General features: G+C 50.8%; 7 protein-coding genes across 7 annotated transcripts; 5 read left to right on the top strand and 2 right to left on the bottom strand.

Moving 5' to 3' along the window:
* Window positions 1–1140: 1140 nt before the first annotated feature.
* Window positions 1141–1353, top strand: N7511_002780 (uncharacterized protein; the record flags this gene model as incomplete). Its single annotated transcript, XM_057125205.1, has 1 exon — window positions 1141–1353. One exon carries the CDS (start codon window positions 1141–1143, stop codon window positions 1351–1353), a length of 213 nt encoding a protein of 70 aa, XP_056987364.1.
* A 240-nt stretch (window positions 1354–1593) lies between these two features.
* On the top strand, window positions 1594–3389 carry N7511_002779 (serine hydroxymethyltransferase; the record flags this gene model as incomplete). The annotated part of the gene is made up of 5 exons (XM_057125204.1): window positions 1594–1740; window positions 1793–1849; window positions 1904–1997; window positions 2058–2195; window positions 2245–3389. The coding sequence occupies 5 exons, from the start codon at window positions 1594–1596 to the stop codon at window positions 3387–3389; spliced, it is 1581 nt and encodes a 526-aa protein (XP_056987363.1).
* Window positions 3390–3648: 259 nt separating this feature from the next.
* On the top strand, window positions 3649–4974 carry N7511_002778 (MOSC domain protein; the record flags this gene model as incomplete). Its single annotated transcript, XM_057125203.1, has 3 exons — window positions 3649–3663; window positions 3717–4890; window positions 4952–4974. The coding sequence occupies 3 exons, from the start codon at window positions 3649–3651 to the stop codon at window positions 4972–4974; spliced, it is 1212 nt and encodes a 403-aa protein (XP_056987362.1).
* Window positions 4975–5638: 664 nt separating this feature from the next.
* On the top strand, window positions 5639–7604 carry N7511_002777 (putative Patatin-like serine hydrolase; the record flags this gene model as incomplete). The annotated part of the gene is made up of 3 exons (XM_057125202.1): window positions 5639–5705; window positions 5759–6335; window positions 6389–7604. 3 exons carry the CDS (start codon window positions 5639–5641, stop codon window positions 7602–7604), a joined length of 1860 nt encoding a protein of 619 aa, XP_056987361.1.
* A 1085-nt stretch (window positions 7605–8689) lies between these two features.
* On the top strand, window positions 8690–11132 carry N7511_002776 (DUF803 domain membrane protein; the record flags this gene model as incomplete). The annotated part of the gene is made up of 3 exons (XM_057125201.1): window positions 8690–9448; window positions 9502–10843; window positions 10909–11132. 3 exons carry the CDS (start codon window positions 8690–8692, stop codon window positions 11130–11132), a joined length of 2325 nt encoding a protein of 774 aa, XP_056987360.1.
* Window positions 11133–11652: 520 nt separating this feature from the next.
* N7511_002775 (uncharacterized protein) lies at window positions 11653–12819 on the bottom strand (the record flags this gene model as incomplete). The annotated part of the gene is made up of 3 exons (XM_057125200.1): window positions 11653–11791; window positions 11900–12446; window positions 12519–12819. The coding sequence occupies 3 exons, from the start codon at window positions 12817–12819 to the stop codon at window positions 11653–11655; spliced, it is 987 nt and encodes a 328-aa protein (XP_056987359.1).
* A 1239-nt stretch (window positions 12820–14058) lies between these two features.
* Window positions 14059–16559, bottom strand: N7511_002774 (KilA-N domain-containing protein; the record flags this gene model as incomplete). The annotated part of the gene is made up of 3 exons (XM_057125199.1): window positions 14059–15376; window positions 15429–15561; window positions 15611–16559. Coding segments are annotated over 3 exons (2400 nt in total), but the record flags the coding sequence as incomplete, so codon positions are not given.
* Between the last annotated feature and the right edge of the window lie 3996 nt (window positions 16560–20555).

Here is a 20555-nt window from a genome sequence, read left to right as displayed (position 1 = left end):
GTCCTCCTGGCGTCCTTCAACTCTATGGACACGCCCTGATGAACCAGTTTGTCGTGCGCGGCCGAGAATCTTTTCCTCTTTTGGCTGTTGTGGCTGCTAGGGTTGAATGAGATTTTCTAGGCATTGGCTATCCGAATCTAGGTTCTTTGATCTTCTTACTTACTGTACAGTAGATGTGGGTTTGTAGTCATTTCAATCCCTTTGTGGGCGAGTTACAGTAGACTGGAGATCTGAGAAGTACTACAGAGGATTTTGCTTGCAAGTTCCGGGAGTCATTCATAATTTGTATGCCCCCGCTAAGTTCCCGCGATAGTGAGCCGTCAATGTTGTACACCTTGGGCAAGCCTGTTGATAAGTAGCAGTAATCGTTGAACTGATTTGAGAATCCCATCATGCACAGTCGAGTTTGAAAAAAAGCCTCAATGAAAAGGATTATATTTATAACTCTGTTGGCCAGATGACCAATTATCTAACTACTGTATTGGTTATTTCTGGCCAATGTGAAGGGCACGACAGTCCAACAATAAGATTACAGCTTGGCAATGTGCGTTAGGCACTCCAAGGTCTCACTCTAATATCTCCCTCGTGACTGTTGAACTGTTTAATGGTACTCTATCTTGCTTTCTACAGAGTCCTTTTAGTATCATTCATGTAAAGACCTCGGCTCAGGATACGAGTGCAGTAGCAACAGTCATGAATTTGGATCGTCGGTGGTCAATGTTATCGCTAATAATAGTAGACTATCTTTGTAAGTTATGAATTGACGGTCAACGCAAGGCATCAAGAAAAAACAGGGGTTGGTGATCTCAATTATAATCATCCCTACACAGCCTGTTGTGCAAAACATCACCACGGCAGACCTTTTGACTTTGGAAGGTTGGTCACTAGGGGTGAATTACTAGCACCAGCCCCATAGGCTGTGCTGTGACTTGTTTAGCAACGATGATTACATAGGCAAGTGGTGTCACAGTCTTTTCAGGTTCAATTGAGTGATTATATATGTTCTATTCACTAGGGGGTAGGCTAAGGGGTCGACTCTTCGAGGCGCTTGGAGTTTGCTGTTAGAGAGCAACTCCTCACTGGACTAGAGCATCGCAATGCGACAGTGGAAGTGTTGGATGCCGCGAGATATCCCGGACCATGGCAAGGGAAGCCCAAGCCGGCCTGATTCCGATCGGCAAACCAAACGCACAACAAGTCCAATCCGATGGTACTGGTCCCGAAAGGATGGTTAAAGGCGTGGGACCTGTCAGCAGCGCCCGTCCAGCTCCAGCCAGACCGAAGTCCAGCCGTCACCGACGAGTGCTGACACAGATGAAACGCCGTTTCTTCATCTTGGATTTAGTTGTGTGAAGAAGAAAAGAAGGGAGGAATTTTGCCGAGCGAAGAAAAACCCCCAGCGGCTGCACGGACCAGGCGGAGAGCTCAACTGGGAATAGCGTGGTTTCCCGCTTTCCGCGGAGAACGGAAAGGCGTCAGTTACCGTCCGACAAGCATTCGTTTGTTTAAAAGCCGATGCTTCCCTATCGGCAAAGTACATATACCCCTCGATCGTGAACTTTTCAACTTCAGCTTCAGCTTCAGCTTTGCACCATGTTGTCTCGCTGTGGCAGATCTGCTGCTCGCCTGCTCCCCCTTGGGGGCTCCCGGGCTATCGTTTCCCGGGCCTCTATCGTGCCTTCAATCAGATCGGTTCCTCAATCGCGGGGAGTATCATCTTCTCCCGAGTCACAGCACAAGGTATGTGGGATGGTCAATGGCAAGACAGACATATGTATTGACCTAGGGCTAGCTGCTATCGTCGTCCTTGAAGGACTCCGACCCCGCCGTTTACGACATCCTGCAGAAGGTGCGTCATTGCTGATAGAGCTCCAAAAATCGACCATTGCTAATACCTCTCTAGGAGAAAAGACGCCAAAAGCATTTCATTAACCTGATTCCCTCTGAGAACTTCACCTCGCAAGCTGTTCTCGATGCCCTTGGCAGTGTTATGCAAAGTATGTACTTCGGTATCCCGGTTTTGCTAGCCCCGACAAGCCATCCTAACCACAATGCAGACAAGTACTCCGAAGGATATCCCGGTGCCCGTTACTACGGTGGAAATGAACACATTGATGCCTCAGAGCGCCTGTGCCAACAGCGCGCTCTCGAGACCTACCGTCTCAACCCCGAGGAGTGGGGAGTGAACGTTCAGCGTATGAGATGTCCTCCTATGTATTGGGATGTAGTGCTAACTTTTACCAGCTCTTTCCGGATCCCCCGCCAATCTGATGGCTTACTCCGCTGTCCTCAACACTCACGACCGCCTCATGGGTCTGGACCTGCCTCACGGTGGTCACTTGTCCCACGGATACCAGACCCCTACCAAGAAGATTTCCGCTATCTCCAAGTACTTCGAGACTCTCCCCTACCGCCTTGATGAGTCAACTGGCTTGATTGACTACGACGGACTGGAGAAGATGGCCAACCTCTACCGACCTAAGCTGATTGTTGCCGGTACCTCAGCCTACAGCCGTCTCATTGACTACCCCCGCATGCGCGCGATTGCCGACTCCGTGGGTGCCTACTTGCTGGCCGACATGGCGCACATTTCCGGCCTCGTGGCTGCCGATGTGCTCCCATCACCCTTCCCCTACTCGGACATTGTGACAACCACCACCCACAAGTCTCTGCGTGGCCCCCGTGGCGCTATGATCTTCTACCGTAAGGGCGTGCGCAGCACTGACAAGAAGGGAAACAAGATCATGTACGATCTTGAGAACCCAATCAACGCTTCCGTCTTCCCCGGTCACCAGGGTGGCCCTCACAACCACACTATCACCGCGCTGGCCGTGGCTCTTAAGCAGGCCCAGTCATCCGACTTCCAGCACTACCAGCAGACCGTTCTGTCCAACGCTACAGCCTTGGCTGAGCGTCTCGGAGGTTCCACCAACGATGGCGGACTCGGCTACAACATTGTCTCTGGCGGAACCGACAACCACCTGGTGCTTGTGGACCTAAAGAACCGCGGTGTGGACGGTGCTCGTGTTGAGCGTGTCCTCGAGCTGTGCGGAGTTGCTAGCAACAAGAACACCGTACCTGGTGACAAGTCCGCTCTCAAGCCCGGTGGTCTGCGTCTTGGCACCCCCGCCATGACCTCCCGTGGCTTCCAGCCTGAGGATTTCCGTCGCGTGGCTGAAATCGTCGATCGCGCCGTTATTATCACTCAGAAGCTGGACAAGGTTGCTCGTGAGCATGCTCAGTCCAAGGGTGTCAAGAACCCCGGCACAGTCAAGGCCTTCCTGGACTACCTGGGTGAGGGCGAGGAGATCTCCGAGATTGTTCTCCTGCGCCAAGAGGTTGAGGACTGGGTTGGCACATTCAGCTTGCCCTGGTCTGAGGACCAATAGACAATTTCCTTTCTAATTTCCTTTCTCTGTATATCCCGGATTCGAAACGAATATGACTCAAGATTTTCAAGTTACCCAGATCAAACGGTAGAACTGTTGTAGATGTATTCTTCCATAAGTGGATATTGGCGCTGTATATGGTAGATCGTCTTATCACACTTATCAGCGCTTTGTTCGCGAACTGGGTTCCAATGACATCGTTTCCCCGGGATCGGCGTGCAAAAGTTTCTCCTCTTCTTCCATCCTTCAAGTCACGACCATGAAAGTTAGCCAGGTGCGAACCTTTATCGCAATAGATATTCAATGCGACGCAACTAACCTAAACAGCTCTACGTCTACCCGGTCAAGTCGCTACGGCCAACGACCGTTAAAGAGGGCATTTTAACACCTCGCGGCTTCAAATATGACCGCCACTTTATGCTCCTCAAGGTCTTGCCTGCTGAGGATGGCTCCAATTCGACAATTCTGAAGAATATGCATGTCCCCCACTTCCCAGAGATGGCCCTTTTCCACACCGACCTTGAGTACCCCCAGACGGAGAACGACAGTGGAAAAGTAATCGTCACATATCACCCACCCTCGTCGGGGTCCGAACCCGAGCCCCGCGACATCAAAAGACTCGAGATCCCCCTCCAACCCGACATCAAGACCCTCCAACCTCTCAAAGTCACAATGCACCAGAGCCCAACCACAGGTTACAACATGGGCGTCGAATACAGCGACTGGTTCAGCTCCTGTTTCGGATATCCCGTAGTCCTCGCGTACCTCGGACCAAACTCACGAGAAGTACTGGGCACATTAGCACCAGCCAAAGCCAACAAAAAGCCAACCCTACAACGAATCCAGGATCTTTTCCGAAACAAATCCACAGACAACAAGCGAGATTGGGTCTTACCCGTGTTGGTAATCGCATTCATGGCCAACGTACTCATCCATGCAGACAGTTTCATCCGACACGGAAGGACTCCCCAGACGGCAAGTAGTCTCCTGCCCGCACTCATCGCCCCTGTTGCGCTAGTACTGTTTTCCATGCTAGGCGCAAAGACTGAAGAGGACCGCATCACCTTCGCAGACTGTGCGCCCTACCTAGTGATCTCCGAGACATCCGTCGATAATGTCTCGGCACGACTGCCGGACGGGACGGAGATGGATCGGACTAAATTCCGGCCTAACATCGTTGTTTCCGGGGCTGAGAATGCCTTTGAAGAGGACTATTGGAGTGTGCTTACCCTAGGCTCTGAAAAGATGCGGTTGCTATTGACTGGTAATTGTGTACGCTGTCAGAGTCTTAATGTTGATTATACGACTGGCAAGATGGGAACTGATGAGTCTGGGGCTGTTCTCAAGAAATTGATGAAAGATCGTAGGGTGGATAAGGGGGCGCGATTTAGCCCTGTGTTTGGACGCTATTCGTTTTTGGAGCCCCGGGGCAGTGGGACGAATCTTAGAGTTGGGGATGAGGTTGTTGTTGCGGAGCGCGGCAAGGAGAGGACTGTCCTCGGTGAGTGTTTTGATGCTTTCTTTGTTTGGGATACATTGTGGGTTTGCTAATTGGTTTTCAGATTGGCCCGGTTTGACGAATTAGATTCATGTCGGGCACTCAGAGATGTTTGGTCAAAAGGATTTATACTTCAGCTTTTGCACCATGACGTCATGTTGGACTTGATCAACCCCCCAAAGTAGCAGTGGGGATAGCAGTATGCATCGGGTAAAGACATAGCCTACAGTAGTCAAGAATCTTTGAGCTGAAACTATTCTACAAATTGAATCCTTGAGAGACAAATAAGCAGGCCCGATTGGTGGACGCCACAGCGACATCATCGGTGCACCGCCACATCCAGAGTCACCTGACCTGCCTGATCCATGGAAAGAAGATTCCAAGAATAACTTTGAATCTTTAGACTTGTTGACGACCTGTTTCCCTGCATACTGCACTCCATATCCTCCATTTGTTCGCAGAAAGTTTCTGTTGCTGCAGAGCCAGCCTTACCGAACTACCGCAGGGACCGTGGCTCAAGCCCCTCCAATCATCCACCCGCCGCTGCCTATTTGAGCCCACACATTGTCACGCCCGACAGAACTGAACCGCTGTTTCACCGGTGTGACACTTCGACCCTTTTCTACACGCCGACTGGATTGATCAGGCGTCAAACCCTTTAGTTTCTCAGTGCATAAGGCACTAAACCCCGCCGCGGGTAAGCTGCCACCGAAAAAAAGCGATCGCAATCGTTACTGCGACTACAATCGCCATGGATCCAGCTCATCTGCGTCGCAAAGATACCACCAAGGGTCCTCCGCTGAGGATCCTCTCGCTCGGTCAGTTCTCTCTCACTTCCCTGCCAATATCAAAACCCAGCTGACTTGACCAGATGGCGGTGGTGTACGTGGCTACTCCATGCTTATCCTCCTCCAGGAACTCATGTACCGCACCTATGTTGAATGCGAAGGCAAGCCACCCCGTCGCGACCAAATTCCCAAACCATGCGACCACTTCGACTTGATCACGGGCACGGGCACGGGCGGTCTCATCGCGCTGATGCTCGGTCGTCTCCGCCTCGACCTCGAGACCTGCAAAGAAGTCTACGTGCGCATGACGCGCAAAGTATTCGAGACCGATAAAACCATCGCTGGTATTCCGTACCGCTCGACGCTTTTCAAGGCCTCCAAGCTCGAGGAGGCGATTCGGGAATGTGTGCGGGAACATACAGTCTTCGAGGCAGAGGGCAATGACATGCCGAATGCAAACGCGCGTAATTCCATTGCCAGTCATCCATATAGTCCCAACTCTGTCCCTCAGCGGTCTATTAGTCGGGGGAGCTTTAGCACTTCTGCTGCGTCTCAGCCGATGTCTCCGACGAGCCAACGAGGCTCTGCTTTCATCAATGGCTTGCGTTGGGGTAATCCTGATGCGCTACTCTATGATAACCGAGAGTATCGTACTAAAACGTGAGTCCCACCATGCAATGGTTATCAATTGTGGTTTCTAACCTGCAACTTAGTGCCGTCACTGCTCTCTACAAGGGCACGCCACGCAAAGGAACGGCTGTGCTTCTACGGTCCTACGATTCCCGTAGAGAACCCCCACCTGAGTTTGACTGCACAATCTGGCAAGCAGGCCGTGCGACTTCTGCGACAGGACTTGCTTTCAAGCCGATCCAGATTGGTCAACACGTCTTTATTGATGAAGGTCCGGGCACATATAACCCGGCGCCGCAGGTTCTTGATGAAGCTGTGGTGAACGAGTGGCCAGGTCGGGAGGTTGGTGTATTCATCAGTGTAGGAACAGGAAAGCGACCTGCTGGTACCAACAACCGACAGCATGAATGGTGGGAGGATTTCTTCGGCGATGCGCTTGGTACCTTCGCCGAGGCACGTCGTCGACTTATCACCAAGATCGAGGGGTGTGAGGATATTCACAATGAGATGCTACGAGATCGACTAGCCAAACGCAATGTTCCCAAGGATAATTACTTCCGGCTCAATGTTGAAGTTGGCGTTGGCGAGTTTGGCATGAATGAATGGAATCGGTTGGCTGATATCAGTACCAACACACGGCAATATCTGGCCAAGCCTGAAGTCAAGAAGATGATTCTGGATGCTGGTGTCCGATTTGCCAAGATTGATCGGATGAATCGCCGCCTGGCAAACCATGCTGCGGCTGGTGGTGATCGTGACGACCTGTCCTTTGATCTTGAAACCGAAGAGCTCACTGTGTCTTCTCCCGTTCAACAATCATATGTGCCGCCTCCCCATCACTTCGCCGTCGAGTTGCCCGCAGAACTCCCTGCTGATCCCATTGACTTCGCCCATCAACCCACACACGCACCACCTCCAATCCCCACTAGTGTGACGATCTCTCCGCCGGACGATTCACTACCTGCTCATTCTACGCCACAAGACAACATGCCTACCTCCCCAAGGCAATCCAGCGACGGTGTCAACTATCGTTATAGCCACGAGCAAGGCCGTCCAAGCTCTCAGCAACAGGGCTCTCCTCACCGCAGCGATGAACACTTTTCAACATTCCATGGGGCACCACCTGTCCCTCCCAAAACACCCATCCCATATCCATCGCAGGATGAGGGTGGTGTAGCTATGCCCGCACCTCTGTTCTCCCACGCTTCCTCTGGCAACAAAGTCCGACCTCCTTACCCCGATGATGAGGCTCCCCCCGTGGTCAACAGACAGCGCAAACCCAGCTTCCATGTGCGGTAATCTCATTTGCATGTGCTCATACCTGGGATCCTTTGTTTCGATATCAACTTCATATTTGCATTGTTACGTTTTGCTTTTCTTTTACTTTTTTCTCTCTTCTTTACTCTCGTGCTGAACTGAATACCCCTCGTTCGAGACGGTGATGAAGGTTGGGACGTCGGTGTCATGGCGCATGGAGGCAATCATGTACCTGGTCTATTCTTCCTTCGCGCTTTTTCTTTTCTTTTCTTAGTTGAATGTTTCTTGACACTCAAGAGATGGCCAATATCGGCTCTCGGGCCTAATGAATGATGACATTTATGACAGACTTCAATGTGGGGATATCTGTATAGTAATGGTCAGTTCGAATGAAACAAAAAGAGGGTCTCAGTGAAACCCTGAAACCATGAAATATGCAAGTGTAAATTCAACAGAGTAATCAGCGCCAGTGCAGCCTGTTATACGAACTCATATCTTTCTATATTAAGCCAAGCCGCAGTCTGGACTCGCCACAATGATCCAGGCACATGAAAGGTACCCTTCAGGTACCTGACGATCGCAGTATCGTTGCCCCCACCACCAAGTACCCGCCTGTACCTCCTTTCTCAGGTCTCACCCCAGCCACTTCGTTCTACTTTGACAATCTCCTTCTCCTTCTTTTTCTCCTCCTTTCCCTTCCCCTTTTCACTTAATGATATCTTCTCATACATCTCTACATCCTTCCCATCCCAAAACCCTTGATCTTCGCGCTGCATCAAAGCGAGTCAAAGCCATTACCCCTTACGGAAACCCAACATATTTCTTTCCCTCGTGGTTTCACTTCCAGAAGCATTCCTAGATCGTCCCTCTACCCCAGATCATCCCCCTTATCCTTGTCGCAACATATCACTTTTTCGCCATTTCGCCATTTCGATCCAAACCAATCAGATAGTCGCCCAGGCGACCCGCGCGATACGAGAGATACAGCGTGGCAGAATCGATAAGTGTTTCAGATAGTCGCCGAGTCTCGTCTTCGGACGACTCTCTACCCCGATAGATTCCCACCCACTTGTTCGCCTCGCACTGCCGGCCAGTGTGGTAAATTCACGACACCCTCACACATCGCCATGGACCCCGAATCCGCGTTATCGCAGGCCTCGACGCTGCTCGCTCGCGCCGATAGCTCGGGTCGGCCGCCGGTATACAAAGCCATTGGAATTTCGCTGGCGGTTGCGTCTGGTGTGTTTATTGGAATCTCATTTGTGATCAAGAAGATCGGGTTACTCAAAGCGAATGTGAAATATAATGAGGAGGCCGGAGAGGGATATGGATATTTGAAGAATTTCTGGTGGTGGACTGGGATGTCGTTGATGATTATTGGGGAGATATGCAACTTTGTTGCGTATGCGTTTGTGGATGCGATTCTGGTGACGCCGCTTGGTGCGCTGTCAGTTGTTATTACGACGATTTTGTCGGCTATCTTTCTCAAGGAGCGGTTGAGTTTTGTTGGGAAGGTTGGCTGCTTCTGTTGTATCATTGGGTCGGTGACTATTGCTATGAATGCGCCTGAACAGTCTTCTGTCGATGATATTCAGGCCATGCAGCATTTTGTCATTCAGCCGGGGTTTTTGTCTTATGCTGGCGTGATCATTCTCGGGGCTGTTTTTACGGCGCTTTGGGCTGGTCCTCGGTATGGCAAGCAGAGTATGTTTGTTTATATCAGTATTTGCAGCATGGTTGGTGGACTGAGTGTCGTTGCTACTCAGGGGCTGGGATCTGCTATTCTGGCTCAGATTAATGGCGAGGAGCAGTTCAAGCATTGGTTTCTCTATGTCTTGTTTGTCTTTGTGATTGGGACATTACTGACTGAGATTATTTATCTGAACGTATGTTTCAGTTACTTTGGGGAGTTTTTGAATTGTGCTGACTCGTTTTATAGAAAGCTCTGAACCTGTTCAACGCTGCTTTAGTCACCCCAACTTACTACGTGATGTTCACCAGTGCCACAATCATTACTTCGGCTATTCTGTTCCAGGGCTTCAAGGGTACGGGTATTCAAATCGCAACAGTGATCATTGGATTCATGCAAATCTGCGCAGGCGTAGTTCTGCTGCAGCTATCAAAGTCTGCCAAAGATGTCCCCGACGCGGCCGTTTTCAAGGGTGATCTGGATCAGATCCGAGAGGTTGCTACTGTGGAAGAGCCCGAATCCGAGCCTAGGGCTGACTCCATTCGTGGTGCGGCTTCTATCATCCGTCGTATCTCTACAGCTCGTCGCACTATGGAATCAGATGAAGCCCGTCGCTTCTTCCACGACAAGCACGAGGACCATCTGAAGCCACCCGGCGAGGGCGAGATTATTGAATGGGATGGTCTGCGCCGGCGCAAGACTGTCATTGGCGATGGCCCTACCATGTCGCGACCACACACTCCTCGAACACCCTCTATCAAGCAGCAGCATCCACCCTGGGGCATGTCACACTTTCCTACTGCCGAAGAGGAAGAGGGAGAAGATGAGCACAGACCTACGACAAAGCAAAGCGGACATTCTTTCTTGGATGGTATCCGGTCCCGCGCCACCAGTGTTTTATACCATGGTCAGTGGAGGCCTGTACAAACTCAGGAGGAGAAAAACCTTGATGCCAACACACAGTCTGTCGGTATGACAGATATGCCTCACCACGGCGATGACGATACAGAGTATCACGGAGCCGGAGGCTTGGATGCTCCGTTCCATCCAACTCGTCCGCGTAGCGATACCCCACGATCAATCGCCTGGGCTGACGAAAAGCCCGACAGCCTGGCCGCAGAACCCCTCGCCAATACTGCTCGTCGTCAATTCTCCTTTAATAACATGATGAACCGTGTCAAGACCGGCAGTGAACCTCACGTCACTTCACCCCGCGGCATCTTACGCCGAACTCACCTGGGAGGCGATCTTCGCAAGTCTGCCACAGAAGAGGAATCACTTGGCCTAGTTCATGGTGACTCGCGAACTTCGCAGCCCGAAGAAGAACCCTTGAACGAAAAGCTGGAGCGCTGGTCGAGCGGTGAATCTGACCTCGGTGAACCTCAGCCATTATATACAGGGCGCCCCCATGGAAACTCAGTGTCAAGCATGTCGACCGCAGCATTCCCAGCGTACGAAGACAACCACCACGTTTATGACACCAACTCAAACCCCTACTACCTCCCTCACAACCGCCAAGCAACATCTTCCCCTGAGCCTATCTCACACGATAATTCCACCTGGCAACAACATCCCCCATCATCAGCAGGAAGTAAGACTCGCACACGAACCAACTCCTCTGCTCAAGCCTACGCCCGTGCTCCACCACCCGCTCAGTCCTCCTTCTCCACACACCGCCATCCAAACCCTCTCCCCCTCTCCCTGATATCACACCCATCAACACAAACGACCTCATGCCAACCACTACCGATGCTCCAGCGATGAGGTCCGTCTCTTCCGAATCTGCAGACTTGACATCAGTCTCTGGCGATGCGGAAAGCAATGTCGACGACCATCCCCCTACCCGTCGACAGAGTGGTTGGCGGAGACACATGTCGTGAAATCATTGAAGAAGGGCATTCGAAAAGAGCGTGTTGTCATTGATGATCTACGATCTATGATGCCTTTGCATATATCTTGTTTTTAATGTACCGCATAGCTGTGGCGCTGATTTTTTTTGGATTTATTGCCTTTTTCTGTTCTTGTGTCACATATGGTTTGGGTCTGTCCCGGTTTTGAGTATCGGATGTGTACTTTTGTCCTTATTCTTGTTCTTACCCTGATGTATTAGTGTATATAGCTATATGGATGTCATGATAACGGCGATACATGATCAATAAGAATACAAATAACATAAGCAATTGAGATGTTGTGTCTTGTCGTGATTGGCAGTATGATATTTTAAGTCCGATATGCAAAATTCAATGAAGAAAGACCATGATGATCATTGGGTATCATAAGGGTATAAGCTGAAACCAGATATGCAAATACCAAACGCCGCCAGTGCTGTGTTATAACCCACAGATGCAATGAAAGAAAACGACTCACTATAGATAGACTCTCACCAAAAGAATACTCGAATCATTTCGTTATCCCAGCCCGAGTCCGAGTCTGAGCACCGAACATGCCCACAACACTCCGCTGCCCCTTCGCTGCAACATGCATACCAGGAAACCGAGACTCGGCGAGTCGGCGACCAGCTTTTATACTCTCGATAGCCCTACACAAACATGTCAATATCAGTATCAGTGTCGGTGCCAGTGTCAGAAAAGACAATTGACCAGCCAGTCATATAAGAAAGAAGAAGAAAAAAAGAAGGATCACGTACCAGTCAACACTAACAACCTTAACACCCTTCCACCCACCCCGTTCAATTTCCTGTTGAAGCTTCGACGCAGAAAGCCCACCACCAGCTCCACCACCAGACCCCACAGCATTCGGTTGACCGATCACAACATGAGTGACAGTCTTCCGCGCCATGTAAATCGTATAATTGGCACCATGGGAGGTAAGCAGCAGTTTCAACTTATGATCCGAGATCCTCGGCAGGGTCGAGCCGTTGATGTAGATAGTCAGACCGGCGAAGATGGTCGACTGGGCCTTAAGACTAAGACTGAGATCAAGACTGAGACTGGGATTGGACTCGGTAGAGGTAGAGCTAGAGTCTGATCCAGACTGAAGCCTATCTTGAGTCTGGACCTGAGCATGGTTTTCCTTCTCGGTGTACTTGACTTTCTTCTCCACCTTCTCTTCAACACTCTTAGACCCATAATGATCATCACCAGCCTTCCGCTTACTCACACCCATAAAGCCGCGAATACCAAGCAACCCAGCCTGTCGTCGAGTCGATGTATGAGTGGGTACGACAGCCCGTTCTGCACTAGTTCCAGTTCCAGTTCCAGTTCTTATTGTTGTTGTTGATGTTGTTGTTCGAGGCGGCGACTGACTCGGAACACGGCCGTCAAAGGCACCTGGGACTAGACTCTGCTGTTGGACGTTCGAACGACTTGTTATCTCTTTCCGGGTGTGTCCATGTCCATATCCCTGTCTGGAATTACAGTCACCAGATTTATACTGTTCACTAAGCTTCGCAGAGCGCATATTCCTCCAGCCCGTAGTACCATGAGCCGAATAACCAGCATTTGCAACCTGGTGACCTGTTGAAACGGACTGCCAGGGATCGAAGACGAGATGGTTGCAGGGTTCGGGGACTAGTTTCCCGGTGTGGGGATTTGGCTTGGTGGGCATGGCGTGGCGCGAGATATGAGGGTGAGGGTGAGGGTGTTGAAGATGGTTTGTCGTCGGAATTGAAGTGGAATATTTTGTCCGGTGGATGGACCGTACATGAACCGTGGTTCTGGTGTGTTTGGGTTTTGCTGTTTTGGGTTAGTTGGATCACGTGGGAGAAGTATGTTGGACGTTTAGGTTAACTTTAAGTTGTGTGTTGATAGGACTGGGGAACTGGGGAAGGGATGTATGGTTTTGTTGTGGGTGGGTTGGGATTTTATTGGTATTCCAGATGAATCTAAAGGATACAGTGGGCTGGGGATCATAGTCTATGTCTACAGTCTATAGTCTACAACCAACGACGGTGCTACTACACTGAAAAAATTGAATGAGAAGATCAATGAATTCGACCGAACCAAAAACCAACGTTGTATGTCGCTAAAGACATGCAGACATGCAGACAGAGTTCATAACCGTTCATTAGCATGATAATCATCTCTCTAAAGAGTCAAGGGTTGGCGGAGGAGGGCGCAACAGAAGAAAAATAAAAAAAGCCCATGCCACAAGTATCCTTTTCAACCCAACAAAACAAGAAAACCAAAAGGGAAAGAAATGCGAAGAGAAAATAGCAGATAGATAAAGAGACGCACGAGTCAAAGCAATTAAATGAATGGCCCCGTTACACATAATAAATTCGTTCATAAGAGATTCGTCACATCATGGTCATCAAGGTCGGGCAGATCTGACCTGGCCTGACTGGACCAGACCTGACCAGTATCCAAATGGCTCGATTTAAATGTCGAGTTGTATATTGGTTCAGGGTCATGGTCACGATCACAGTCACCGTCAGGATCAGAGCGCCTCGAACCACACAGGATCATTGTTCTCAAAGCACAAAGCCGAGATATTCTTGCCCAACATGAAACAGAACGCAAACTGGAGGAACAGGAAGCAAAACACGGATGACAAATGAGCTTCGTTTCGTTTCGACATCTGGGCTTGGTATCCGAGATGTCATCATGCATTGGGGATTGGGATTGGAATTGGGGGGGGTGTTTGTGAGAGTGGGTGATAAGAACACCTTGAGAGAAGAGAGTCCGCGACGCCACGGCGGATGTGGAGCATGCGCAGTCTATCATGAAAAACTCCGACCGGAAAAAAAAATTGAAGCCAAAAAGAACCAAAACCAGGAAGAATAGCCTAACAAAAGGGAGCTGAGAGCGCACAAATCACCAGCGAGGCGGATAACACTGATGCTGCTCAACGGTGGCGAGCCATGACTCCGCTGGTCTTCATGGGCTGTAGGATCGGAGCGCCGCCGACTGGACCGCCGAGGGTGGTTTCGGTGATGGTCTTGCGGCGCTTGGTCTCGTACTCTGCGCCATGGTCGGGGCGGATGACATCGTCGTCCTCGCGCATGCGCTTGCTGCCTGAGCCGAGTGATCCATTGACGGTGGCGTAGACTGGGGTCGAGGACTGCGCCATGGAGTACGGGTCTGGGGCACCGTTCGCGGGGGTACCACGGGTGTCACTGACGGCGTTGTACAGGGTCGTGGCGGCAGCTGGGCGGGGAGGAGTGTTGTACCCGGAAGCCCAGTGGGGAGGAGCACCGCCTGTGCGGGGGGTCATGCGACCCGAGCCATTCTGCTGTGAAGGCGAGCTGGTCATCTCTGGGGTGAGCTGGGAGTGCTCGCCGGTCAGTGAATTCACGGAGGGGTTGGTCGAGTAGGTGTAGGAGTTGCGGTTGGAGTTATAACCGCTGTTGTGGTCCTGCAAGTACTCCTGCTCGTGCTCCGAGACAGATTCACCTGGCGCACCATTGCCCCGGGAGTAGTGCTGCTCCGGTTGGCGTTCTGCGCTCTCTGGGTCAGTCGCACCAGGGGCCCTTGTATTCGGTGGGGCCATCTCGTTCTTCATGTAGTTGCCCGGCAGCGGCTGGCCGTAGCTGGGCATCCCTGACTGGGTCAATGGTGTATGCGGGGCGTACTGGGATTGGGATTGAGGAGCAGCCGAGTAGTAAGGCTTGTTGTCGTAGCCTGTTTGGCCTTGGTAAGAGGCAAGGCCATGTTGCATGTTGTTGCCGGGGGGTGTTGTGGCTGGCGTAGTGGGCATTGACCGCTGGTTGCTGAGCGCAGTGTCAATTGACAGAGGCTGTGTGTGTGGCACGCTGGAGCTCATGCCCTGGTTACCCCACTCGTATGAAGTGTTTTGGTTGTTCATCCCCATCACGCTCGACGCACTGGCTGGGGGTGTGGGGAAAGTGTTGGCCCGGTCAAGTGATGGGCGGGAGCCTGGCTGTCCGGACATCGGACCTTGCGACATGTGAGAGGACATAGGGGTCTGCAGAGAGTGATGGTGAACAAGGCTGGGGGGTTGCTGAGGTCCAGAGGGTGTGCGTTGGGTCCCCGGTGGGGGGCCTTCCATGCGTCTCTGGGCAGATTCTTGCACGACAATATTAGTGCGAGTCTGGTTGGCTGGGTGGTACAGCAGACCGCCGATGTTGTGCACAAAGAGCGGGTACAAAAGATCAGTGATCTTCTCCTTGTTTGCAAACTCCAAGGCACGCTCGAAAGGAATCCTGTTCGACTGGTTAGCGACTTTCTCTCACTGTGGTTTCGCAAGTTACATACCAGACGCCTTTCAGATGCATTGGGCCAATCTTCACAACATGGCGTAGCTTCTCGCTCTTCAAGATTCCATCACGTCGACCACGGGTCATACCAGCCACGTTGAGCAGCTTTGTGCCGTTGATCATGTGGTTATCTACAATCGAGTCAGCCAAATCCTCAAAGTGAAAATCATCTAAACTCACCTTCACGTCGAGCCACGCAGACTCCCTTCGCTTCCACCTGGTAGCATAGGCTGCCCTCGTCTTCCCACAGAGTAGCTGTCACACGGGGTTTCGCTCCTGGGGGAGCCACTTGGCCAGTAGGGTCAAAGACGAATCCTTGGAGGGGAGCGCCTGTGCTGTTTCCATAACCACCGGCAGGTGCCACACCATGGTTGTTCACTTGATAACGATCAGAATAATCATCGACCGAACTGATGCTTTGAAGCTTACCAGGCAAAGGCAGCAGCTGGGTGGGCATCTGGCCACCCATTGAGCTTGGGGGCTGTCCGGTTGGGGGGGATGTGGCCCCGGTATGATACCCATACTGGGGGTATGAGACAGGAGCATAAGACGCGGACGGCTGCATCACGGGCGGTTGCTGGGGGTACTGATAGTGGGACATGGCGCCGGCGGTTGTACCCTGGGGAGCGTATGATTGAGCTGAGGACATGTGCGAGTGAACATCCATATACGGCTGGGCTTGGTTCATGCTTCCGAGCGAAGTTGGGCTAGGATAGTACCCGTCGTTGACCGAGGGAGGTAGACTATATTCCGTCGGAGCAGAAGAGTCCAGTGACAATCGACCCTGTGTCCCTGAGAGGTCCGCAGAGGGCGGAGGGCTCCTAGGCTCGTTGACCGGGATAGAGACCCCAGACAGACTCGTGCGGGCGCTTGAGTTGGCAGACGGGGGATCCTGATAGGCGGGTCGGGAGATGCCCTGGATCGCTGTCGGCAAGCTCAGCGCGGGGAGTTTATCGCCGGACAATAACGGTCGTTCGGCCGCGTGCGGGTTGTACCAGGGGATGTCAGCAGGACCGCGGGTGTGGACCTGCGAGATCGACGGCAGCTCCAGCTTTTCGGTTGAACTGAGAAACGGTTTGGAAGGGCAGGAGATGAAGCGGACGTCGGACGTGCTTAAAAGTCCGGCGTGCTATGGGGTGGAATTGGCGCACGATTGTATATCCACCACAGAAGCTGGGGGAGGAGGATGTTGCACGGCAAATGCAAACAAAATATCAATCGGCTTTCAGTCAAAGCAAAGATGCAAGACGCAATGCAGGAGTGGTTGGGGGGGGACAAATAGTCGTGGAAAAGCGTAGTTAATCGTCACCTTCAAGACTCGAGGTCGGAAGGGAAATCGGCAAAGCGGGAAATAGGACTTTTTTGGGGGTGTGGAGGAGAGGGGGAGGGGTGGTCAAATAGACAACAAATAAATAAAAGAACTTCAGAGTCGAAGTATCATCAAAGTCATTAAGCGTCGTGAGAAATTGAACACATCTGAAGGTCGAATACTCTAGATCGAAGCTTCAGGGAACTGGGCGATCACGTTAGTTGGGTCGTTTCAGGTCATGCAGAAGGAAGAAGAACATGTGAAATGGAGCGCATTCAATGGTAAAAATAAGGCCGAAGCCGGGAAGGTAGGGGGAAAGAAAGGCCAAAGTCTCAGACAAGTCGAGGGGGGGGGAAGAAGTGCGCGGTTAGACGTACAGAAAGGTGGAGGCTGGGGTGGTGCAGCAAACGCATCCCTATGCGCTGCAGGCTGGAGAGGCGTTTGAGAAAGGGCAAGTCATGAAGTGGGGGAACAAGAGAACAAGAGAACAAGAGACAAGAGAACAAGGGAACAAGTGACCAGGAGATGATATAGCAGCGAACCGATGACAAAAAAAGCGCAGACCAACGCAAAGCACACACAAACTTACAGAGAAGAGAGAAGATGACGCTGAGCCGCAGCGGGAAAGTCGATCAGTGGAGGGAAAACGAAAGAGCTGACTAAGGTGTCTAAGAAGAAGAGAAGAAGTCTGCAGAAATCCCGGCTCGCCCCGTCTTTTGAGAGAGACAGAGACAGCGCGGTGGAGATGCTCTCGACTCGATGTAATAATTCATTGGGGTTATTTTTCCCTGTACGCCACCAAGCAAGGACTCTCCGGATCAGCGTTAACATGGCTATACCAATTCGGCATCCTGGTCTGTGTGACTGCGCTGATCGGCCGGGATAGGCCCGCTGGATCTGAGTGGGGATCGATCGTTATTAATTACAGGAATATCTCACATCGTGAAGTGTTTACGGTTGAAGTGCGGGAGTCGATGGGTTCCACCTAGTCAACCATGGAATCTATGGTGACGGTGGGAACTGGAACTATGAACGGAACTGTGAATGGTGAACGGTGAACTGTGACCTGAACGGTAAAGTCAACCCAGATTCCAGTCTTGTCTAGATCTCTTTCATCGAAATGCGCGGCGGCTGCACTGTCGATTGCGAGCGCTTCTCTAGCCTGCAAGGTCCGAACACACCGGCCGAGCCTCTCCGGCTTAATTACTGAGGCCGACACCGGTCTCTATCCTAGTTCAGTTTCAACCCCGTCAGATACTACGGCTATAACCGACCTAAGTGGACCATCTCATTAGTTGGAATAATATCCTAATATTAAATTCCTATCCTACAGGTACATGGTTCGGGACGATCTACATGTATTCAGACGGGCCGCGAGTAACGGGGGAAAACAAAAAGAAAAAAGAGAAAAATAAAAGAAACGAAAAGAACAGAAACAGAGCAAGCTCGTCACACCCTAGGGATGCAGAGGGGAAAATCAGTGGCTCAGAGAGCACCACGAAACACGGGTGGCTTGAGTCGATCAAGGGTCTGTTCTCTGAGAGATCCCTGTCACCAGCAGAGTCCAGGCGTTGACCGAGAGAGAGAGAGAGAAATTGGGGAGAAAAGGAACCAAAATGAGAAAATTTCAAAAAGCGAAATTCCAAAATACAAAATAGAAAATAGAAATAGAAAAAAAAAATGAATAATAAATAAAGAATAAAGAATAAATCCACAGAAAAAGCAGAAAGATGGATTCCTGTCCAACCACCGACTTTTAGCCCGGATTGAAATGAGATTCACACGTAGCATCACAATCTGGCCTGACGGACCCCGTGACAATGAAGGACTCTCCTTGCCATGTTTGATGTACAGTAAAGATCGGATGGCCTGATAGATCGGCTGGGATGACAGTCCCAATATTCTGCATACTAGTACAGCAGTCAAGATGCGAATCATAGCAAATAAGTGAATACAGTAGTCTGAATAATAATAGCAAATAGTGGTGAATCATCCGAATGATAATGACCATGATACTGAAATATCATGACAATTTACAGTTGTCGCTTACCCCCAAAAGCTCTCAACAAAAAAATAAAAAGAAAACAAAAAAAAAAAGGGAGAGAGATCCCAGCAAGGGGCAAAGTGACGGATGTCGAGACAGCTCGGCCCCCAGTACACCGCTTATTTCGTTCAAGGAGAGAGAGAGCGCGTGTCTCCTTACATTTCCAGCGTTTTTGTCATCACTATCTATTATTATCTCGCTCCTTGGTGAGTCCCGGACAAGAGTTCCAGGGTGACAGATGTCATTCTCTTGCCCACGCATCCGTGACAGCTTCATGGTCATTGCTCCCGTTCGCATGCATGGACCACCATACAGTAGTAGTACATGGGGCCTAACATGGGGCCTAACATAGGCCTAACACCTAACATACTTAGTCGGTGGCCTAGGGCTACTGGACCGTACCATGATTCCCATCTTAGGGACCAGTCCCAGAGCAGGATCGGGATATGAATTCCTTTTGGCCCAAATCCCCAATTCTCCAATTTTGGCAAGTAATTCCAATTTCCCTCACAAACACAAAGTGGATTGATTCTCCAGAGTGGCGCCGGTCTCGAGTCCAGCCCGCCACACGGGCCCTTGAGAGGTCGGTGAACTGGGGGTCGGGAAGAAACGGAGTCTTATATCACTTTCAGTCATTTCTTTTTTTTTTCTTTTTCGTTCTTTTTTATCCCTCTTCTTTTCTATAGTCGAGGTGGATATTAAGTAGAGAGTTACTGTACCATGTACCAAAGATGCATAATCTGCGAACGGGGTTCAAAGACCAAAAGCCAAAGCAGGTACGAAACGGAAAAGCCAAAAGCCAAAGGGAGAAAAAAGAAGAAAAAAAAGGTCGAAAAGAGGGGGGAGATCCCTGCACCATGGCAGCTCGCTATCGACGGCCCGATACCCGCTGCACATACAGCGTACAGGGGATCCGCCTCTGAAATTGGAATTAGTCGGTACAGTCACTTAGAGTATGGTGTGGACTTTTGTTCTCTCTCTTTCTCTTCTGGTTTTAGCTTTTCTCTCTTCGTTATCTTCTCCCCGAGCTGAAGAGCCGAGCTGAAGAGACCAAGTGTCGACACTAGAAAACTATTACAGATCAAGCGAGAGAGAGTCCACTCACTAGCGACGCCCCCACCACACAGTTATCGTCCTCCGCACTTGTGATGTATCGTCCAAAGGCCGTTGAGTCCGAGAATGCAAGGAGACGATCCTTTCAATCCGGTCAATATTGCATTTTCTTTTCTCTTCCTACTCGTTATGACTGATAAATTCATGGGTCATCCGGTGGGAACTATGGAACTATGGAACTCGGGAACGCGGGAGTGGTGAAAGGATGAAACTATTAACGCCCTCCCTTGTTCTCCTGTATCAGCCTGGTGGATACGTGAGAGATAGCTTCAGGCAGAACAATATGGCGTTTTCCTCCACTTGACTATTCTCGATCGACGGGTTCGTCCGTACCTTGCAGCGAGCTACCCTGCAGCGGACTCTGTCCGTGCAGACTCCAGACTTTCCGAGATTTAATTAATTAAACTTGCTTTTGTCGATTGTCTACCGTAGTGTACCGTAGTGTAGTGTATAGGGATACATGGAGAGTGGGATACGCGGATACAGTACGATAAAGTATAGAGTCGAAGTATGTTTCACAGACCATGCTCCATGTTGTACCTTCCAAAAATTATGCCCGAAGCCGTCTGGGCAGACGTTGATGTCAGATAAGGCCGTCGGACGAGAGCACATAATGGGGTACAAGGCCTTTGAGGGACACGAGGAGAGGGGAGGGGGAA

Source organism: Penicillium nucicola (genome assembly GCF_028828085.1).
Source record: "Penicillium nucicola strain IBT 29836 chromosome Unknown utg000002l, whole genome shotgun sequence".
Lineage (NCBI taxonomy): Eukaryota > Fungi > Ascomycota > Eurotiomycetes > Eurotiales > Aspergillaceae > Penicillium > Penicillium nucicola.
Note: the sequence above shows the minus strand (reverse complement) of the source record. Positions and strands in the feature narration are given on the sequence as shown.